General features: G+C 40.1%; 1 protein-coding gene and 1 long non-coding RNA gene across 5 annotated transcripts; both read right to left on the bottom strand.

Moving 5' to 3' along the window:
- Window positions 1–488: 488 nt before the first annotated feature.
- On the bottom strand, window positions 489–18,734 carry rnpc3 (RNA-binding region (RNP1, RRM) containing 3). Of its 4 annotated transcripts, none has more exons than XR_005638015.1 (16): window positions 18,630–18,734; window positions 17,824–17,980; window positions 17,686–17,733; window positions 17,429–17,538; window positions 16,902–16,991; window positions 11,608–11,719; window positions 10,879–10,947; window positions 9,821–9,963; window positions 9,485–9,610; window positions 8,885–9,027; window positions 5,902–6,087; window positions 4,650–4,748; window positions 4,391–4,449; window positions 3,429–3,561; window positions 1,027–1,104; window positions 489–533 (listed from the first exon to the last, which is right to left on the bottom strand). XR_005638015.1 is itself a non-coding variant. In XM_039790580.1 (16 exons), the coding sequence occupies exons 2-15, from the start codon at window positions 17,974–17,976 to the stop codon at window positions 1,036–1,038; spliced, it is 1,536 nt and encodes a 511-aa protein (XP_039646514.1). In that variant the 5' UTR covers window positions 17,977–17,980; window positions 18,630–18,734; the 3' UTR covers window positions 775–855; window positions 1,027–1,035. The 4 variants fall into 4 exon arrangements, 3 of the variants coding, with proteins under 3 accessions (XP_039646514.1, XP_039646516.1, XP_039646515.1); XM_039790580.1 differs by lacking the exon at window positions 489–533 and adding an exon at window positions 775–855 and having other exon boundaries at window positions 4,654–4,748; XM_039790582.1 differs by lacking the exon at window positions 489–533 and adding an exon at window positions 775–855 and having other exon boundaries at window positions 4,654–4,748; window positions 5,902–6,084.
- An 832-nt stretch (window positions 18,735–19,566) lies between these two features.
- LOC120552481 lies at window positions 19,567–22,470 on the bottom strand. The gene is made up of 3 exons (XR_005638014.1): window positions 22,418–22,470; window positions 20,645–20,782; window positions 19,567–20,540 (listed from the first exon to the last, which is right to left on the bottom strand). It is a non-coding gene; the product is annotated as an uncharacterized LOC120552481 (long non-coding RNA).
- Between the last annotated feature and the right edge of the window lie 1,163 nt (window positions 22,471–23,633).

Here is a 23,633-nt window from a genome sequence, read left to right as displayed (position 1 = left end):
GACATCCCAAACTTTAACTTAGCTGTGATTGACATGCGCCAAGTACACTCCCAGTATTGCTTACACCAAAAGAGGACAAAAAACAATTTGATTTCCAAATCTTCAGCTATGATGGCTGCTGAGGGGAGAAGTTCTACCTCCAAGGTTTACTCTCTATTATCACACAGATGGGGCCAGCCAGGGATTGTAAAGGTAAGCTAACCCAGTCTAAGCAATTTCTCACAGACTGCAGTCTGTTTGGTTTGTTTGCCGTCTCCTCAGGACTGTGGTTTTTCCACTGTGTTGACAGCCTACCATCTGCTGCAGAGCCAATCTAGATCTCATATAGCTTTCCCCAGTCTGTGTTTACGCTGCTGTCAGGACATTTAAGTTTGGTCCTAAAGATAATCAGTTATGACTGAAGTGAACCCACACATGGGGACATATGTTTGAAGCTGTGATTGGAAGAAAACATGACAAAAGATTATCTTAATAAAATATTTTTTTTTTTTATTTAGTTATAAAAGAAGAAGATGACATCTGACGACCATCACCTGAAATTCAGTCAAACAAGGCAGAGAGAAGTGTAAAGAGAAGTTTGAGAGAATCCAAAATAGCACAGGTTTACAGAGTCTACACTTAAAGTATTTCAGAGAACGTACTGTAAAAGACAATAAGCTACAGAAACAAAGCATGGTACTTGTTTTAAATTTAGACTACATGAATACAAGTCAAGTTGTTTCAAGTTCCAATTGGGCCACAATAACTACAAATAAACTGCCCCATTTTCTTTTCTTTTTTTTTTTTCTCCAAAGGATATATGCCAGAATAAGGATACAAATGGTTCTGCTGGGCCACAATATCAAGTCTTGGCATCTTGAATAAATAAAGTGTAAACACAAATGTAAAAAGAAAACACCATTACAAGAATAATAAGGCTTGTTCTATATATACACACAGAACAGATACACTATGATGTAATGAGGAATCTGTTTTCATTTGAATATTCTCTTTTTGCCTCACCGAATGCTTTAGTGTCTTACTCACCTGTTGAGCTCATCGTTGTTTTGGTCCTCTCTTGGTAACTGTGTTGTCTTCTTTTGGTCTGGCAGATCTAGCAAATTGCTGTGAATTTATAGTTAAGGTCCGTAGGCAACAAACATTTCCATTAAATGGGCAAAAGGTTTACTCTCACTTGATAAAGTATCTTCCTTTTCAGGCAAAGACTTTTAGCTGCTTTTAAGTAAGGCTTGTTGAACAAAAATATAATCCCATACAGGCAACGCATCTGCTCCTTCATCTGGTCCCATTAGCAATCTCTACCTTTCTAATTGTAATTTGGGCATCAACAAATGCATAGCTTTCTTTCTCTACAAATGTAATACACCAATAGCACCACAGAAAATATACACAAAAAACCGCAACCTTGCTGAAAAGCCAATTTCAGCTTTCAGCAGCGCATCAAAGATGGAAAACCACAGACTAATATTTTATATCATACTCCTATATATGATCATGTTTTACTCCCAGAGCTGTATGCGGCAGCTTTAAGCCACAGGGGCCCTCTTCCTTGTGACACTTGCCGACTCATATGAATTTAATTTGAGAAAAGGTCACAGCTGTTTGCTCATAGATGCCAGAAGACTACTGGCCAAAAATGGACCTTTTAAGAGCGTGGGTCTCCTGCTTTTCCGAGGTTGGCTCACTTACTCAGTGACAGCTACTGTCATTCACATAGATTGCAGATGTTCGGCCAATGTGACCATGTTAAATAAAGGGAGAGGAGCCAGATGTGTGAAAGGCTGTCACTGTAGTGCTGTCTCTTAATAAACCTTACACTTTAAACTACTAGCATGTTGTTCTTCCAGCTCAATCATTTTAGTAGCAGGCTGTTTGAGGATTCTCTGGCAAGTGCCATACCGCAGTCTCTAGCTAGCGCTGAAAAAATCATTATAGGGAATCTAAACTGACACCGGCTGTCCTCTGACTATGACTGCCTAAAAAGACATCTCTACCAAAAATGAACCTCCAGTGACACTCCAAATAGAATAAAACCACAAAATCATTCCAAGTCCACCTTATAACACATATTGAGTTCTATTTGCTACATTTTAGCACACTTGCAGTGGTATATTTATACCAGCTGTACAGTTTTTTCTTAACTGTGCAACACCAGCAAAAAACGTATACAAAACATAATAATAATAAAATTCAAAAGGAAAAAATGGCACTTCTTGGCTGGCTGCTTCATCTCACCACCCATTTAAAGTTATAATCCCTAAGAATTTCATGAATTCCAACCTCAGTTGGGCAAGGCCGAACATGCGGCTGCTGCTTCGAGGAGCAAACCCCTATATATGGGCGCCTGCTCTACCAGGGGAGCTACCCAGGCGCCCCCAGTTTTGATACCATTTATGGTTGGCATAAGGCATTTAATGTATTTGTCTTTAGTCATTACTTCAAGTAGTAGTTATTATTGGTAGTGGGGACGACTGCCATTCCCACTTGGATTCCCACACAGCTTCAGGTAGCTTACCTAAACACGGGGGATACACAGGAAACGACAGAGCCTCTTTATCAAGCGAATACATTTGCCAGCAGTTGTGCATCCAACATACAATGCCTAAAACTCTAAACCACCATACTCCAGTTAGCAAAGCAAATTTCAAGCTTTCAAACCGCCTCTTAAATGGCTGAATGCTGACTAAATGTCTAAACTAACTGTCACCTTACCTGGAATATAGCTACATGCAGGACTTTGCTGTTTATTCTTTGAACTCTGAGATGAACATGCTGTCGCTGAGCTAATTGGTTATTGGGGTGCACGTTAAAACGCCATCAAATTCAATAGCCTTGTTCCATTAGACAAGTTCAAAAGGTTGACGTGCAATTATCGGTGTTGGGCTGAGGAAGAGCAGGTGGTGGGGCAGGGCTGCCAGAAATTAGTCCTCGTCCTCCAGAAGGCATGGAGGACCGAAGCCAACCACACATCTGTGATGGTAGGTGTCCACCTAATAATCCTCACACACCACCTCTTAACTGACCCATTAAGTATGTTCAGTGCATTAGTATATACCAGGTCTAAATCCTTCTTTTCTCAAGTGGTCTCTTGTGGGATAAACTTTCCATGTACTATAAACACACTGTGTTAGGTCTCATAAATTCAATATAAAATGGCCTAGTGAGATGGAACAGGAGGTGGATATTACACAACAAAGTGAACCCAGACTTGCTAAGTACATATTAGTTTTGTGTTTTAGGGGAATGGTTTTCCAAAAAAACTAATAACTAATCATTTAAAAAAAAACATTGTACCAGTAAAACGAACTATTCGTATACAGATGCGTCCAACTCCTCCAAATAACTGAACCCTATTAAATAAACTTGGATTTCCACTCCTTAGAAAATCTCGTCCTTGTTTCATCTTGCGAGAGCGAGTAAAAGGATACGACGACGAGAGGTTTGTCATAGAGAACGTAGCCGTTGGTTTCCCGCAGGGCTTTCTCTGCACTCTGCTCACTGGGGAGTCCTACGAAGGCCTGCCCTTTCATCCGCCCCTCCTTCATTAACACAATGTCAAACCTGAGAAAAAAAAAAAAAACCAAAGCAGGGACAAATCATTATCACTCCGGGCTCGCGGCCTAGCCGAGTCAACATTATGCTGAAGCTATTCAGAGTTACAAGAGGAAGATCTTATCTGCTGCTTCTGTAACCACATAAAAACACTGGTTGTCAATCATGTGCCACACTGCCACAGACAACCAGGCTGACCCAATCATTATTTTATGATTTCATGACAAAATCAACATGAATACAGGGTTAATGACAGCAACCTACGTTTAGGTGAAACTGACCGCAGGACCGATCGAAGAATGAATTTTGCACGTCAATACGCAACTGTTCAGTACGGTCTGTGTTTGGTTGAAGTTAAAAACCTGCAGACTTTTGGGTGAAGATGTGGTAACACGGTTTAGGATTATCTGCAAACATGTTTATTCGTAAGAAATTCACTAACTGAGATAAACTGTAGTAAAAAAAAAAAGAATCCACAATTTAGGAGGACCAGAGGACAAACTGTTTCTCTGGCAGAATTGCTTCTCCTTTTTTTTTTTTTTAAATCACCTACATCTGTGTTCAGAGCCTCTACTCGACATAAGCTCGGTTTGATGACTCAGTTGGAATATTCATTTGAAGTACTGCTGATGCACAAACATAAAATGTCCCTCGTGATCTCTGTGTCAGGTTAGATACTTCGTAATAACAACACACAGTCAGCATGAATTACTACACACTCTCAAAGGAAAGTGACAAATTGCCAGAGTCAAAAATAGCTCATGAAGATCGGATGGGGTGAAGTGACACGCAAGCCACGTCAATAAGGTCAAGATCACGTGGATTGCTGTTTACATACATGTTTCTCTCGGCTTCTGACAAAGGGTTGACATATCTCCCATAGATGTACTTCAGGTCCTGGAAGACAAATGATGAATATTAAGACAAATAGTCTTAAAAATCATCTTAAAACACCATTGCAAAATGTAACTTTGACACTGAATGACACAAAATGACAATATGATGACGTGGAAATTGTCTAGAGCAATTAATGAAAACTCCAGAATAAAGCACCATATATCCAGTACACCAAAGTGGGTCAAGTGCTATAAATGTACCTACTTTCTCTTCCACTTGCTTTGCAATATTCTTCACGTACAGTCTGCAGGTTGGCTCACCCGGTTCATAATTTTTAAACACAGACATCCTTTTTATCTCTGTTTGAAAAGAGAGAAGAAGAAAAAATTTGATGCACGGTGCATTTCAAAAACAGGTACAAAGGACCATCACAGAGCTGCCTATACATACATAAAGCCAAATTCAAAGTCATTGCAACTCAATACCATCCACTCAATGTTTTATTTGAAGACCGAGTGGACTGAAGAACTAGGCTAGAGATGTGTGAGACATTAAAGCAATGATTACATGTTTGATCCGAGCACCTAGCAGCCAGTTCATTTTAGATATGGCTTGGACATAACCATTTAGAAATGTTCCCAAATTTGAATTGTTCCCACATATATGTACACTTCCAGCAGAGTGATTGACTTTATTTTGGTTTTAGATTTACATTATAGAAATAAGTGTAAAAAAAATAAAAATAAAAAAAAATAATCAAACTACAGTATCCCCAAATGCTGACTCAGGTGGCGACGGGTTTTCAGAAATTACATTTTAGAACCAAAGCGCTATTCAAACAAGATTCGTTTTCCTTTTTGTCCAGCCATGATGGCTTTCACTGCTCACACTGCCCGCCAAATCTCTCTAATATGCATTTCAAACAACCACTGCTTCCATTCTTCTTGCATCACTTCTACACAGAACAGGATTTGTCAGAGGGAAGAAGAATGTTAACAGAAAACGTTTTTGTTTTTTTCAGTCGATATGATCACTGTGGTACAGGATCAACCTGCAATATACAGCATTAATACAAAGATGGTTGGATTATTATTGGAAGCACTTCCCTAACCATGTATGGCTTCCTGTAATTCAATTACCATTATTTTCTTATTTTTCTGATTTGTTGTGTTGCATTTGAGTTGCTGTGATAAGGGAATTTCCCCAGTGTGGGATCAATAAAGTCCATCTTATCTTAATGTTTTTTCTTCTCAGGTTTGAAAACTAAAGTCTTAAGGGCTGTTTTTTTTTTAAAAACCAATGCCAATGCCAATGATATCGCTTTCCTGATACTGACATCCATGTATTTAGGGTGCGAGTAAATGGAAGCACCTAGTAAACCTACACAAAAATGGGAAAAACATGCAAACTCCACCCATAATGGCCCCATAGTTTGGCCCAAGAGCCTTCCTTGCTGTAAGTGGACCGTGCTAACCGCTGATTCACCGTGATGCTTAAAAAGGTCATGTTTACCATCTCTTGACAGCCGTCCTTTCTCCAGCTCCTTTCTGGAGATGACGTCTGAGGGGAGATCCTGCTCCTCGTCGCTGTGCTCCTCCTGCTGTTGGGACGTCTGGGCGCTGGGGTAAAGCTTCCCGAAACCCTCGGCCTCTGCCACCTCCTGACTGCTGCTGGGGCTGAGCTCCCTCTCAGCCACTTCTGAAGAGACACAGAGGTTGGTTAAGGCTACCACATGGAACACATTACATTCATTCTGGCAAAAAAACAAACAAAGGCAGCAGCTAAACTGTATTTCATATTACGTGCCACTACGTTGGATGCACACTGGATTTCTTTATGATACACAACCGTAAGAGGACACTCTACCTCAAAGACAGATGGAAGTTTCCAATGTGTCTAACAATAGCAGATGGTGAATTAAATCACTACACTTCCGCAATGTTTATCCTCTTCACTAAACCAAACAAGCTCAGGATGGGAAAGTGGAAGCAAATCACATCTTGGTCCCAATTAGTTTAACATATTGATTTTGAAGATTTCTAACCGTGGCATCAATATAAACTGATTGAGTTGAAAATAATGATTAGGGCGGCAATTATGAATCGATTAGTTGTTACCAACTATTATATTAAATCGCCAACTATTTTGATAATCAATTCATCGGGTTTAGTAAGTAAGACAATATCTTTTTTCTAGATTCTTCACTCCTCTGTGACAGTAAACTGAACATCTTTGAGTTGTGGACAAACAAGACATTTGAGGACGTCATGGGACCGGTGGACCGGCTCCGCTGCGTGTCTGCTCCGTGCTCCGCCGTCCGTCAATACCCACCAGGCCCGGATTTGTTGTTGTTCATATAATTGGTTAAAAAAAATAATCCTTAGTTGCAGCCCTAATAAGGATTTCTTTTGTTGGGGTTTAATATGATAAATGCTGTCACATTGGTTGCACTGATAATTGAAAGGTCTGGAGAGTGAGGCATAAGCACATCAGTCTATGTCATATAAAGAACTGTATTCAAATCAAAATCCAATCCTGTTTTGCAAACATGGGTTTGAAAGGCAGTGGGAAGGATAACTCTGGCAGACTTTTGAGGAGTGCACACACGTTGTAGATGAAATTACTAAGAGCAGTGAGCATGTACAAATCCAGGGAGGGGGAAAAAGCTTGTCATCCACATAAGGTGTATGTGAGCGTGCACTGGAGCAAGAAGTGTTGGAGTTTTTCTGATACACCCGGCAGAGAACTAGATCACTGCTTTCAAAATGATCCTCCTTCTTATCTGTCCCCCACCTCCCCTTTCCATTTAAATAGCTTGTTTATCGGATCACCCCCACCCCCCTCTTCCCCAAAACAAGACTAATCCAAAAAGCCACCTGTCATAGTTTATCTTTCCCCTGCCTTTAGAAAATCTTTTGTGTTTGACTTTGAGATCTATTTTACTTCTCAGGGGCTTGGCAGGGAGTGAAGTTGTAGCTAGAGAGAAGGGAGATAAGGCAAACGGGGAACTGCACAGCTGACAAGTAACACAGACTGTGCCCCCAATGACATTTTCTCATACAGATAATGGTAAAAACCTTTTCGGTGCCAGTTTCTGCTGTGATATACTGCTGTGCAACACTTGGCTCTGACTTCACCCATGGTACGGGCTTTAACTTATGTCAATAGCAGTATCAAACCACCTTCTGCTTCAATGTGATAATAAACATGATGTATAGTATTAATCAAATCCTTATCTATCTATCCCTATCTTGCTCAAAAGACAGAAAGCAGTGCACTTTTTATACAGATCCTCCCCCCCCCCCCAAAAAAAAAATGTATGTGCTGACTATAGTATTGGTATGATTTATATTTACTAGCCAATTGTAAAAATAGCCTTTTTGTGTTACTTATTAAAATGTTGCCTGTTTGGTCCAGCCCTAATCTGTATTTGCACTAAATTCCTTCCCAAGATGCATATACTCTTAATTAAGGATGATATGGCTTTTTCAGGGGCGATAGCCAATATTTGCAACCAATATACATTTGCAGTAAAAGTGAAAAGCCTAGTGTCATAATTTAGAATAATGCAAAATCCAAACCAAAACATAGTTTAAATGCCTTTAAGCATATGTTTATTTAAATGCTGCAAAAGGCAACTTTTGTTGTATTGGTATGATTTATATTTACTAGCCATCGAAGCTTCGGTGAGAAATATTTGAATATATTCGAAGCTTCGCAGTTAAACCGAGGCGGTGGTTGAAAAGAAGTTTCCCTGAGCACTCGCTTAAGAACGTAGCAGAGCCTACATATTTTTGTAACCTAACTACGAAAAGCAAGCAGGCAAGAAACAGAACTAAGTGACATGTTCTGTTTCAATACTGCGCCGCACGCATCAGCAATCAAAAGAACAAAAAACACGATTCAGACAATCGGAAAATTATGAAAATCGCAGCCAATAATCGGCCATACTGATAATGGGTCGACGTTGACCTTAAATCGACCAAGTCATTTATGGAGATGATAATCCCACAGTCAGGTGAATGAAAATAATTGTCAGTTGAAGCCCTTGTTTCAATATGAACTTATTACAAACCCTACAGATTTCATTGATGGGGCAAGTGCATTCCTGATTTAACATTAACTATGGTTTACTCCCAGCAAAGTGCCATAGAACGTAGAGGAAAACCTTAATTGAACTGGTCATTAACCAGAACCTGAGTAATCTATTTATAAGCACAAAGGCCAAATAGTCTTAAACACGAGGAGCTGCTGCTTTTCTCGGTTATATCATTGTGTATTGAGTATTTTGGGGGATTGGAACTGGTGTTTAGACAAAGCAAGAACTTTACAGACATCACCTTGGGCTATGGGGAATTGTGATGATGGACACTTTTCACAGTCAGCAAACGATTAATGATTTAATAAAAATAAATCAACAGACTACGTAGTTATGAAAATAATCAAACTGAAGGAAGTGAAAAGAAATGTCAAAATAGGGAAGCAGAGCCCTCACCTCTGCCTTCATCATCAGGTTGACTTGGCCCACTTCCTTCCACTACGGCTGCCACCTCTGGAACCGAAATGTGGAATTCAATTTTCTTCTGCCCAGCGGGGTGGGGCTGCTCAAACACATCGGAGGGCTGCAGCACTGGAGCACTGAGGACAGCAGAGACAATCACCACTCCCATCAACAGCAGCCTCTAAAAAGCCCCAACAATAAACCTGGCTCCTGAGTGGCTTAAGTATTGGGATATTTTGTTCTGGTCAACCAGAAATATTTCCCAGTCCACATACATGTAGCCTCGAGACACTGAGCTGTGGGTGTATTTATAGTTTGTGGTCTGTCATTAAGTGTGTGTGTGTGTGTGTGTGTGTGTGTGTGTGTGTGTGTGTGTGTGTGTGTGTGTGTGTGTGTGTGTGTGTGTGTGTGTGTGTGTGTGTGTGTGTGTGTGTGTGTGTGTGTGTGGTGCTGAAACAATAAGTATCTGAGCCACAGAAGGCTGTCTTTATGAGAAAGACTTATTGCCTGGAGGTTTTTGTCCTGCTTTTTAAGCTGCCCATGAATACTGTCTGTGTGCGAGGACTGGAACATGCATGAGTGCCTTTGGTGTACCTCTGAGAGTCTGGTTTGGGAGCATAGAGTAGATCCTTGATCTTGGGCTTCTTTCTCTTTGAAGCTGTTTTTGGTCTCAAGGGTCTTTTGCATGCTTGGTTGACCAGGCCCATCAGACGAACAATCCTGAAATAAAGCAAGCATAGGGTATAAGGGGGGAAAAATAAAATTGCCCACCCATTGGAATTTAAATACATTTCCCTTCAAGCCACTTAAAACATTTTAACTTCTGAATGATACATTAACACACTGGATCTACTGGCAGAGTAATGAGAAAAAAAAAAGTCAATTCCTTTGTCTTAATAAAATGTTTACGCAGAGATGAGTCCTCTTTACCTCTCCTTGTCTTCGTCTTCCCCACTCTCATACTCTGACTCTTGTCCACTGGACAGCTCCATCTCCTCCTCTGGTAGCGGGGGATAATCAGGAGGGAAAGGAGGAGGCATGGGGAAGGGAGGCGCAGGAGGCAACACGTCAAACTGCAGGAAACAAAACAACATGGCTTAGCTTACAAATGCCTCCGTGTTCCACTGACAGACTTCAGAGCGTAGTCTTTGCCAGGGTACCTGGTAAGTAGTGGTCAAAACTGGGATTCATTGAAGCAGTATAATTGATAACACTATTAAGGCATGGCCGGCCACATGTTCATTATCACAGTAGGGGTGATCGATTTAAATTACATTTACAACATTTTAAAACTTGTGCAAAGTGTTTAAATATTACCGACACCTACGATGTCTGTGATAGGTGGTGATATTTAAAGGGCTGTATTTTCATTAACAATAAATGTGATGATTATTTCTTAAATGGATCATTCGATTCTTGAAAAGTGTCAATCACAATTTACCGAGAGCCCAAGGTGATGTCTTCTAATTGCTTATTTTGTCATAAAAAGAGTGAAAAGCTGAAGAAAGTCATTTTAATCTCAAGTAAGACAAAGCAAAACCGTAAATGTTCACCTTTTAAGAGCTGGACCAAGCAAACGTTATACGGTTGCTAAGAGATTTTTCACTTAAACTGGCATTTTCAACATCCCATTAAAAAGAGGAACATCTATCTCCGCACAGTTTCAGATTCATACAAACACAAGCTTGTCCACTGTCTGCCTTCAGTACTCAGGGCTTTCCATGCACTGTACTCCCATAATCCCAATGCTCACACACGGCCTAAGTTAGGAAACTTTCATTTCTATTTTTACATGGAATCTTTCGAGTGTTACTACTAAATCAATAAGCCACTGCTTGCTGAGGGTCCTTTAGAGATAGGAGTTGGTTGACCTCAATAGTTGAGTTCCTTCCTTTCACACATCTTCTTTGACACACATTTGAATACTGGCCTCTTTATAACAACACAGCCTGTTGATCTTTATCCAGCAATAATGTATACAAGCTTACCATGGGGGGTCTGGCAGTGACTGGGCCAAACGGACATGGTAAATTCATCTTGTTCATCAGATGTAGTACCTGTATAATTGGAGATAGGAGTGTTACAACAGTGATAGTTGTATCTAAAGATTCACACCAAAAGTTGGGTGGGAGCTGGTAGTACAAATATACTGCTTCTCTCAAAACAGGCAGCCTATGTAAAACAGATGGCAAGGCTTTTGCATTTCCATTTAAAATACAAGGCTCAAGCTGAGATTGAGGCTGAGGTGAGATACCAGTGGTGAGGCTGGGCGTGAAGGCGGCTGCTCTGCAACACACTAGCACCACCAAGACGCCAACGCTGGAAGTAGCAGCAATGTAAATCCAGGCAGCACGGCTCCCAGGGAAATGTTAAACCCATAACTCATGCCTCCCACTTATGGTTTATTATTAATACTTCCTCCCCAAATTGAAATTTAAAAGGCAAATGTTTTCTGTTTGATCTTTAAGAGGTTGGATACAGTTCAAAAAAAACCTCTGGGATATTCATATCTCCATTTTACAATATGAATTTGAAGGCTGGAAATGCTGTCACATTTGCATTTTTTTGGACAAATTCCCGCTTCCCAATAAATTAAAGTTTGAATAGAGGGAGAGTATGAAAAGAAGAAAAAATGCAAATACAATACACACAGATTACCAACATTTGCATATCAAAGAAGGTGAAGGTGTTGGAATAAGGTAAAATTATATACTCACTTGAACATAAAACTTGGGCACACTCATGAGGACATGTGTTATATTTGTCAGAATGCTATTAGAAGGTGGGGGGTATAAATATTTCAAAGTGGGATTCAACTGGAAATTCAACCTGTAGAGAGAGTGAGAGGAAAAGACAAAATTACTTAAAAGGAAACTCTGTAGCTGCAACTATCGCCTTCACTTAACAACTCACAAAATATGCCCAAAAAATGGAGACGCGTGAATATGTGGTCCAGACGGTGAGCTTCAGTTAGGTCGCTTATTCTTTAGATGACAAGCACTCAGCCAACACAATGTGAAACCCAGCCATTAAGGGAGATTGGGACCAGCATGCCCTGTCAGCACAAAAGCTTGTCCTCGTGTAATAATAACTTTTATAAAGCCAAGACTCTGCATGGCACGAGAGAACAAATCTAAATCTACTGAGGCCTAATAAACAAAGACTTAAAGGGGAGGTACACTGTTTGTCATCTAGCCAAGTGGCAGATCAAACAACAAAGAAATCTGTTAGTTCTGCTGGGACGTAGATGAAAAGTGAAAACTCAGGAGTTAGTTCAATGGATTACATTTAAAACAAACTATTAACTGTGTAATAATGCTTGGGAGAACAGACTATATTTTGCTACAAGGTGAAAAATAACATGACAATGCAATCTTAAAAAAGGAAAGTAAAAAAAGAATTAAAGAAAGAATTTCCATCAGTTTAGCTGTAAAATTAAAAAGGTTTGCTCCGACTTTCTCAATATTTCAGTTAACAAGAGTACACTAAAATGTTTCTGAAAACATTTGAGGCAGGTAATAAGCAATGCTGTAAGTTTGATTCATATTTGATCAGTGCCACCTAGTTTGACCAGAGTTCACAAGCAGTTATCGACTCCTCGACTGTGATTGGTTGTTTTCAGTCGGCCGCCGTGGAAACTTACAAATGCCATTCAAAGCACTAAGGAAAGGCAGAGGACAGATTTCACAGATATTCTGTCTCATGTACTACGGTCAGGATATATCGACAGTTTCAGCAAATATGAAAACAAACATTTTTTATAAAAGTTACCTACTGCAGCTTTAATGCAATACATGGTAGTGATCCCTTCTATGCATTAAAGCTGCAGTAGGTAGCCCATTGAGACAGAGCACATTTAAGTCCCGGCCCGCGCGATCTCTCCATCTCTACATAAAACTAGAGCTGGGCAATATATCGATATTATATCGATATCGTGATATGAGACTAGATATCGTCTTAGATTTTGGATATCGTAATATGGCATAATTGTTGTCTTTTCGTGGTTTGAAAGGCTGCATTACAGTAAAGTGATGTCATTTTCTGACCTTACAAGACTGTTCTATTATTTGCCTTTGCCCACTTATTTATTATATACATATTACTGATGATTATTCATCAAAAATCTCATTGTCTAAATATTTTGTGAAGGCACCAATAGTCAACACTACAATATCATTGCGGTATTGATAGAGGTATTTGGTCAAAAATATCGTGATATTCAAAACATGCATTTTTGGAGGGCATTAATGACAGTGTTACTTTAGAACAAAGCTTTGTTTTGTTTTATCCCAGAATATATTCTTGTCAGAATAAAAAAACGTCTTAGTATTTCAGGACACCAGAATTCTCTACTGCTATACACAATAAGAATAACAGATTTATTTGTGTAGACATGTATGGAGTCTAATCAGGATATCTCATTAGAATTGATTCATATTAGGGGCTTCGGATAAACAATCAGAGTAGTATTGATCCGTACTACAAATAATACATAATCAAGCAAACTGCATCATATCAAGAAGGTGAGAACAGTACTGGCTGATCCACATTTTATTTCAGCACAAGGCAGGATAGACTGTCAGTTTTGGAGCGAAAGGTATCAAAGACCACCTGGTCCCACCAACTGGCAGGACAGACGGCCTGTCAGGCGCTCAATGGCAGCCTGACCATCTAATTGGACACAAGGCCGCTGACAGCTTCTGACTATTGCTCTCAGATTCTCATCCAGGTTTAATGTCAGCTAGTCTCCAGGTAACTCACTCACAAACACACAAACACAAACACAAACACACACACACACACACACACACACACACACACACACACACACACACACACACACACACACACACACACACACACACACACACACACACACACATACACACACACTTAATTGTATAAATGATGTGAGTGGGTAATGACTTGGTAATGAGAGATAGGGCCAAAAACAGGTTACCATAATGTAATATAATAATTTTCTTTTAACCACAAAAGACAGGCAAGAAGAAATAATAGAATTCAACATTCTCATCCAGGTTTAATGTCAGCTAGCTAAGAATCTACCTTCCTTGGACGCTCTCCTATCCTCTTTCCTTTGACTGCTCTCTCCTCTGACTTTTCATCTCTGCTACTAATCGGGCTCTGAGGAGTTTACTCCCCGGAGTCCTTGTGTTTTGATTTTTTCTCACCCAGCATATTTCCTTGGAGTACGTTGGCACCAAGATCTTGGTTGCAGCTGTCACCGTGGTCCTGCTGCACTCCCTGCCAAGCTCTGCTGGGCCCTGCAGTGTCATGCTGCGTCCTGCTGAACCCTGCTGCTTCCCGCTACATCCATCCATGCTCTGCTGTGCCGCGCTACATCCTGTAACGCCCTGCAGGGCCCTGCAGCGTACTGATATGATATGAACTACTATGACTATCATTTGAAGTCACTATTCCTTATCTTTAAAGTGACTATTATTGCCTTTGTTCATCACATCCCCAACCGGCATCGTCAGACACCGCCTACCAACAGCCTGGGTCTGTCCGAGGTTTCTTCCTAATAGGGAGTGTTTCCTCGCTACGGTCGCTCTGCTTGCTCTTGGGGGGATTATTAGAATTGTTGGGGCTTTGTAAATTATTGTGTGTTTGGTCTAGACCTACTCTACCTATAAAGTGTCTCGAGATAACTCTTGTTATGATTTGATACTATAAATAAAATTGAAATGAACATGACGTATAATGCACTACAGAATGACCCACTAACCCACCAATAATGTATAAACGAGTAGAGCGGAACGATTTTGGAAAATAATCTAATTGCGATTTTTTTCCCCCAACCAATATTGTGATTTAAAATGCGATTCTTTTTTAAGCTCTATATCTGCTGTATTATTCAACAAAGACAAACAATAAATCATTGTATAGTAGGACAAACACAATTTCAGATAGATTTAACAAACTGTTCCTTCCTGTAAGCCAGGCCTGTATGTTATGATGAAATGAGGTGATGCATGAATTTATATGAATGACATATTATTTATTTATAAACCACTTCAATCACAGTGACTGATTTGTTGAACGTCCAGCCTTGTAAACATAATAATTACCATGACACCATAAAAAAACCCGCTGACAAATAAACCTGGTGTAAACATTGATATGAAAGTCCGCAACAAATCACACAAACTAAAGTGCAGATTGCAGAAATGCACTTTTTAAACACTGTCTGTGAACTTTACTGGACAGTCTTTAAATATGTATATCATATATGTGCATTGTGCACAATGAGTATGGCACTGCCAGCCATAGCGATCCTACGGCCTGACCACGTCAGTTGAATATATAAAATATGTGCGGAGGGCATGTTGTACCGCGTCTCCAGTGTATTTATCAAAGCCGTGAGCCCAGGCTTGGTCACCGTATTGAGGTGCATCATATCTTTCGCAATAAACTCGGTTACTGCTTAAGTAATTTCCACGTTCTGTTCTGAAGTATGTTCATATGGAGTTACACATACGCGGTCAGTGATCCCTGTCGGGTGGTATTTCGCTTACTTGACACACTGACTTTTTTAGCCGTGCAACTATCGTACATGGCTTTGTGGTGATACAGGTTAGTAGTGCTGCCCCGTGAGGTAGCAACATTAGCAGGGCAGGTTTTGCACAAAACCTGATGCTGCACAGCAACTTCCTGATGCTTCCTTTTGCAGACACTTTATTTATAAAAAAAAAAAAAACTCTCGCGTGTCACATGACCAGAGTGTAATCGCAGCCAGAACCCGACGCCTATTTTTCACGCGACACGCAAGCGTGTTGGAAGCGTTTCCAGGCAAAATAGAATAGGAAAAGATGTTTATATGTCGTTTAGACACTAATACATAATAATAAATGACATGTTGATGTTTGAAAGGCTCTAGGTTTTTATATAAATTCTAATATTGCACCTGTCAATACAGAACGAAATATTTTGTCGCCTATTTTGCTGTCAATACTGCCGACGTCGTCTTAGCTGTAATCATATATATACACACATATATATATACATATATACACACACACACACACACACACACACACACATACACATATATATATATATATATATATATATATATATATATAACATGGTATTTCATTTTATCAATGGGAAACATACATGTGTCCAGACAAGGCTGGCAGCAGCAGCACCGCATCAGACACATTTCTGGTGTGTAAAGACATAGAAAAATCCACGCAGCTGACACGCAACAGAAACTCCACGCTCACGCCACGCAGCCAGTGTGTAACCGGCCTTACAGATTTATCACCCATAAAAGAAATCAAGAGAAGAGAATGTCCAACCCAGTCTCACGGCAGTTTGTGAAATGGTCACGCTATTTAATCTATTGATTCTTGTACACGGGCATGTTTTTCTCATTTTTTTTCGTGGTGGCCAGCACAAAAATGTAAACTAATATATTTCAATGGGAAGCACATGCCGTGATCACAGCACAACTATGGTAGCGAGTAGTATGAAATGCCGAGAGAGACTGGGGGTCATGGCCCGCGTGTGGCATTTTGTTTCCCCGTTGATGCGTTCCTAATCACAACCGTCCCGTTATTGTCGCGCGTCCCCCCGCGGCCGTCCCCCGGCGTGTGATGCGTCCTTTCCCCGTTCTTCTTTTCCTAAACACAACCTCTGCCGCCGTCCCGTTGTTGTCGCGTGTCCCCCAGAGACCGTGGATCGTGTCCCGGGGCGTGACGTTTGCTTTCCCCGTTCATCTTTTCCTAAACCCAACCTCCGTATAGATGGTTCCCATTTCGTGCTGGCCACCACGAAAAAAAAATTAGATAAACGTGTTCTGGTACACAAATCAATAGAATCAAAATAACGTGACCATTTCACAAACTGCTGTGAAACCGTGTTAGAATGTCTCATCCTATTTAGAAATTCTGAAATCAGCACTCACAACGCTATTAAAAAAAAAAATGCTTATGGACATGCATTCAACCATGGAATTAAAACTTGTTATGCATTCAACACTCACCCAAGGCTAGGTGCAATGCCGGTCTCTATAAGGGGAATGTTTGGTTGCTTGGTTTCCGGTTTCTTCTGCTCTTCCCTGCCCCGTTTACCACTGTGGAAAAATGTAAACATGTTACAAAAAGGATTCAATGGCACCTTTCACCATCATTTGTGTATTGGGTAATATTTTAATGCTGGTAATTCGGTTTAAATGGGCGATGAGAATAGGTTCAAAGTTAAACTCAAGCACTAAGTTTAGATTTCAGTTCTCAGCATTTAAAATGTTCACTTTTTTCAATTGCGAGTCTGGTGGTCAATCCGATTTGTGTATATTTGCTAACTTAGAAATAAAACCCATGTGTGGGAAATAATTTCTGGTCTGTGGCACTTACAACAGGATCTTGAGATCCACACAAAAGACACCACGGTCTGGCTCTATCGCACAGGCAGGTTAACAGCCCATACATTTGCAATGTGCAAACATAATGTTTCTCATAACTACAGCAAAATCGCCAGTGTTTCTTTATTCACATGATTCAAGCAACTTACCTGTCTGACACTGGTGGGTCCTTTAATACTGTGACATGATCTTCTCCTTTGGCAAACTCCACAACGAGTGTATGATCAAGAATCTCTAACTGATGGAGTCTGCTAAGAGCCTAAAATAGATGTAATGGGGAGTGAACACCATACAGGACAGAAGAAGATAAAATTAGATTGAGTCTACATTATTGTTTAGCTCTAAATGTATGCAAGCAATGCTTTCACTGAATGTCATAAGCACAAAGACTGCATAAATAACTCACTTTTGCTGCCGACTTTTCACTTCTAAAGGATGCAAAGGCTGCATGTTTCTGTGGAGATAGAAAAGCTTGTTCAGAATGGACAGCAACTCAAATGAATTTCAAGACGTAAACGCTCTCTTTTAGTGAGGCACAACCTACCAAACGACCCGTGTTTGAGAAGACCCTGACCGTCTCAGCTCCGAAATACTTTAAGAGGTCCTTTTTTTCATCCTGGCTGAGTTCAGCCGGTAAGTGGCGGATAAGCAGTGTCTTACTGCAGTTTGTTTGGACCAGTTCCTCATTCTTGTCCATTTCACTGTGGGATAGCAGACAGAGACAGGCCACACTTACAGACTGCTCAGACAGCAACATTCAAAAGAGCGACCAGAAAGTAAACCTCTTTCAATGTGATGCAATAACTATAACTGTAACACATTTCAAATTGTTTTGATTACACTGTAATTTGATCCTTTACGTGTATGAGATGGACAAAATATTAGAAACCTATTTAAGTAACGTTGCAAGTGTAATCAGAAGTCTGTGCAAAGCATCCTTAGCGTTAACGTTAGCTAGCTACATGTAACATTCATTTATTGTCATGTGTTAACAATTTGAAAGAAATACTGCCGAATTACAGAACCAATCTTGAGGATTTTTTTAAATATCCGAAGTCATGCTCTATCAAATGTGTACGTCTTTCGACAAGCAAGGCAAAGTTAAACTGCCATGTCTTTAATAAAGACACGTTACTACAACTACACTATGCTAACGTTAGCTCCAACCTTAGCGCAGTAATATAACGTTATCTAAACAAAGCTTACGTAACGTGCAGCGAATTCCCAGGCTGTTTGAACTGTTATGTTGCCTACTCTACATTATTGTATGACTCCAATACAATAAATGCAGCCACTTGTATGTCTGTAAGCAAATAATTCAAAGCTAAAGTGTTATCTTTAATAACATACCTGCCTGTGCTGCAGCCAGCTCCATGCACTAAACACTTCCGCCTGGCTCTTCTTCTTCTAACGATAATTTCGGGTTGATAACAAATAGCACCACCTTATGGACTGGAGTATGCAAATCTAAGATTTGAAGACATTTGGGGGTCTAGCCCTGACCTCTGGGGGGATCCGTCTGTAAGTTGTCCTCCTCTGTAGCAGCAGCATCGGAGCCAGCAACACAAACAGACTGAACAAACTGATCAGGAAGGCTGGCTGCGTTATTGGCTGCAAACAGGAGACATGTGGAAGCTGGAGAGGAGGTCACTGAACAAACTGTTATCTATCGTGGATAACCCCGACCACCCTCTGCACCCCACCACACTGGTCCAACAGAGGAGCACCTTCTCTAAAAGGCTCCGACAGCTTTGGTGTCAAATGGACCTCTACAGAAAATCATTCATACCACAAGCCATGAAATTCTTCAACATTTCACAGCTGAGTGTGAGATAACACTGTCATTACCTCATTTATTACAATATTGCACTAAAGCACAAATTGCCAACCCAGTATATTTAGACTACATATTTTTTTATACATAGGCTACTTTGTATGTATGCTGGTTGTACATTTTTATTTTTTACTATGTTGTACATTGTTTTTCATTTCTCTTGTATATCTTTGTAGGTGTTCTGGTATTTTAATTTATTATTTTTTCTTGTAATTCTGTGTGGATGTTGTGCATGTTATACCTGCTGCAAGTAACAAGTCATTTCCCAGTTTGGGATTAATAGTCAATCTATCTATCTCTCAATCTAGCAATCTATCTTACCCCGGTGAATTTGTTTTCATAAACAAGTTCTATTTTTATGCTTTTTAATGCACTCTGGCACCTTATTTACATTCAAAATACAACTCTTATCTGTGAATGTGAAAGTCTGTCAAATGTTTTTATTGAAGCAAGTTTAGTAGAAACAGTGATGCATTACAGTGGCTTCGAACAAGTGGTAGAACTGAGAACATAAATGCACACATAACCAACCAGACAAATGGTGGACAAACAAGTGCTAGTACTTATATTAAAATCAAGTTGGACTTAAGAGAAATAGTGGGAAAAAGATGGAAGAACAAAATAAGACAGGGTGAGGGTTGCAGTTAGTTCCATAGGCCTACATATAGTGCATTGAGCTACAACAAGCTGCTGCTCTCTTCATATTCATATGATGGTGTAAAATGAGTAAAGTCAGTGTGGGCTCCTCCCAGAAACTTAACAATGGGAGACCAAATGGGAGAAATCTGCCAGCTTGTCTTTTAGATCCAACCTGATTCTCTCCAGATGCAGAAGGGTTATTAAGTCATTGATTGATATTTTATTGAGGGAGTTTCAGGTTTCTTCCAGTGTGGAGGCATAAACCTTGATCACTGTTATGAGACTATGTTTCTGAAATTTTCTCAGTGTGTTCAGTCCCTCCGTCATGCACAAAATGACCAACTTTGGGTCCGGATGCAGTCTTCTACCAATGACTTGAATATTTTAAATGTCTACCTCAAAAATATTAGTTAAAAAGTATTAATATTGAGTAGAAACATAATTATTCACTGCTATCATTAAACATTTATTGACTAGAGTTGGAAATCTATTTGTTAACATTAGTTTATTGGACTATTAAAAATGGTATTCTTTCACTCAGACACACTCAAGCCACTGCTAGGCTCTTAGTAAAGTTGGACCCTAAAGCAGAGAACCGGAGCTGGTTTGGTAGGGTACAAAAAGTGTATTTGAACCATAGACTGTATTAATATTATGATTTGAACGAAAAGTGTCTCTTGTAGGAGCAGTGGCGACAGGGAGCTGTGGGAGATGTCCTCAGAGGCAGAGTGGAAAAACAGGCGTTGAAAACCAGGAACTGGAAACAGCAGCGTGGCACCAACATAAAGCTGCACACACAAAAATCCACAGGTTAGGTACAAGAAATAACCGGAGGTAAAAATAAAAAATATATATATATAATTCAACTGGTAGCGAACAGAAAAACAGCTACCGAACATGACGGAATAATCTGGCAGAGCAGTGGAGTGAAGACCAGGCTTAACTGGGGTGGGTGATGAGATGATGGAAAGCAGGTGCGCCTTGACTGCTGCCTGGAGAAGCCAGCCACGCCGCCTGCCACACACATGCTCTGCAGGAAGGAGAGGAGAGAGAAAAGAAACACAACAAAACCCCAACCAAAAACAAGACCAAAACACAGGATCATAACAGCCACACCATTATGTAAAGTAATGCCATGCAACTTAAGGTTTGTAAAGTAATTTTTTGGGGCATTTCGATTTTATTTACGAGAAAAACCCTGCTAAAGAGTGGAGCCTGCTAAGAGCCTAACTATGGAGTCAGATTTATGCCATATGTCTAGATTTATGTCACATGCTCACGAGCAAATATATTATTTTACATGGGCAGATATTAGTGGTCGCGCAGCACTTCAGCAACTGGATGGCACCTTCGTGTATAAAGCTAAGCAGCAAGCGCAGAGAGCGTCTGCTTTGCGAACGCTGAAGGGCATCCGCACCAGCAGGTCACTAATCATCACACCCCCAACCGGCTCGTCAGACACCGCCTACCAAGAGCCTGGGTCTGTCCGAGGTTTCTTCCCAAGAGGGAGTTTTTCCTCGCCACTGTCGCACTGCTTGCTCTTGAGGGAATTACTGGAATTGTTGGAATTGTTGGGGCTTTGTAAATTATAGAGTGTGGTCTAGACCTACTCTATCTGTAAAGTGTCTCGAGATAACTTATGTTATGATTTGATACTATAAATAAAATTGAATTGAATTGAATTGAATTAATCGCGTCGACAGTGACCAATCATAAGAGGGCCAGTGCCTCCCTTGGTTTCCACCTCTAAAGTGTCAAAAATTAGTTCCATTCGCGCAAGCAGAAATCAACCTTGAGAGCAGAGTGACCTGTTGGAGCGCGTATGCCCTCCAGCGCTCGCAAAGCAGACGCTCTCTCATGTGTGGTGGCTGCTCTGTGCACTTGCTGCTTGGCTCGATGCCACGCAGGTGCCATCCTTTGCCTTACCCTTTTCTTTTTTTTTTCTCACTCACAGCTGCTTGTACACGTGTGTGGAGACTAATTTAGCTCAGCGCAAATTCTTTCAGGAAGACCTAACAATAATCAGTTCTCTCCCTAAAGCGAATCAGCGCTGGAGGCTTTCACCTTTCTGATAAGCCAATAAGAATAGGCCACGGATTCCATAGGCCAATCACAGCGTCACAACACTGCTTTAAAATCTGTTTCTCTCCCTGTGCTATCAGCTGTCATTTCAGGAAAGGCATTCATCCCTCCTCCTCCCCTTCCACCTCCTGTCATACCAGTTCCTCCTAGGTCTGGTCTTCCGGCCCTTCTCCGCCACCACCAGTGTCTGGATTCCATCTGGGGCTTACATCATGGTTCCCTACCCCTATATTAAATGTATTAATATAACGATGGAGTTCAATCTCCAATACTCTGTACAGCTACATGCTCTTGTACATTAAACCTTTTGCATATCTGCAAACAAGTCTCTCCTGATTGAAATATCTGCACATGTGAAATAATATTTTCTCATGAGCATTTTATTGTGCTCGAGGCATACAACATATATCAGATGTAATGGGGATTGAAAACCATACCCATAACCATCTCCTCTCCTCTCTGTCAAAACAAAAACAATTGCAGACAACAGAAAGTAGTTCAAATCTTAATAGAGAACACAGGTGAACAAGAATTATCCATCTCTATCATTCTGATAGTAACATAAAAAAAAAATCATATTTACCTTTCACATGAGGGTTCACACTTAATTTTGCCCTTTACATCCTCCTTTCCTCTGTAAAAAAACAAATGCACATGACAGAAAGTTAAAATCTTAAGAGAGTAAAGATGAATATGATTTATCCGTCTCTACTGTATGTAGGTTAAAAATAGTTTTTCCTCTTTAACCAGAATATATATTTATATTGCATTATATTTACTCTCTTTAAAAAACAAAAAACAAATGCAGACAACAGGAAGTCGTTAAAAATAAATAAAAGGCAGCGGGTTTGCTCATACAGCAGGGGGATCAATGCACCCCTGTTTTAATATAAATAAACGTTTTGTCAGGGCTGAACGTGCCCAAGGTGAATATGAATTATCCATCTGTATCATTCTAAGAAATGGATATTTACCTTTTACATTAGAGGGGTTTAAGCCTAATTTTTCCTCCTCCTCCTCCTCCTCCTCCTCCTCCTCCTTTCCTCTCTGTAAAAAACTAATTCAGACAACAGTAACTTGTTAAAACTTTAAGAGAATAAAGGTCAACAAGAATTATCAATCTCTATCATTCTAATTATAACATTAAAGAAATTCATATTTACCTCTTACATGAGAGGGTTGAAGCTTAATTTTGCCATCCTCCTCCTCCTCTGCCTCCTCTCTGTAAAAAACAAATGCCGACAACAGGAAGTAGTTACATTTTTAATAGAATAAAGGTAAACATGAATTATCTATCTTCATCATTTTAATTATAAAAAAAAGGATATTTACCTTTAGGTTCAAGCTTAATTTTGCCATCCTTCTCCTCCTCCTCCTCCCTCCTCCTCCTCCTCCTCCCTCCTCCTCCTCCTCCTCCTCTGCCTCCTCTCTGTAAAAAACAAATGCCGACAACAGGAAGTAGTTACATTTTTAATAGAATAAAGGTAAACATGAATTATCTATCTTCATCATTTTAATTATAAAAAAAGGATATTTACCTTTAGGTTCAAGCTTAATTTTGCCAACCTTCTCCTCCTCCTCCTCCTCCTCCTCCTCCTCTGCCTCCTCTCTGTAAAAAACAAATGCCGACAACAGGAAGTAGTTACATTTTTAATAGAATAAAGGTAAACATGAATTATCTATCTACATCATTATAATTATAAAAAAAAGGATATTTACCTTTAGGTTCAAGCTTAATTATGCCATCTCTCTCCTCCTCCTCCTCCTCCTCCTCCTCCTCCTCCTCTGCCTCCTCTCTG

The sequence above is a fragment of the Perca fluviatilis genome, chromosome 22, assembly GCF_010015445.1.
Source record: "Perca fluviatilis chromosome 22, GENO_Pfluv_1.0, whole genome shotgun sequence".
Taxonomy (NCBI): Eukaryota; Metazoa; Chordata; class Actinopteri; order Perciformes; family Percidae; genus Perca; species Perca fluviatilis.
This window is presented reverse-complemented; position numbering and strand designations above follow the sequence as displayed.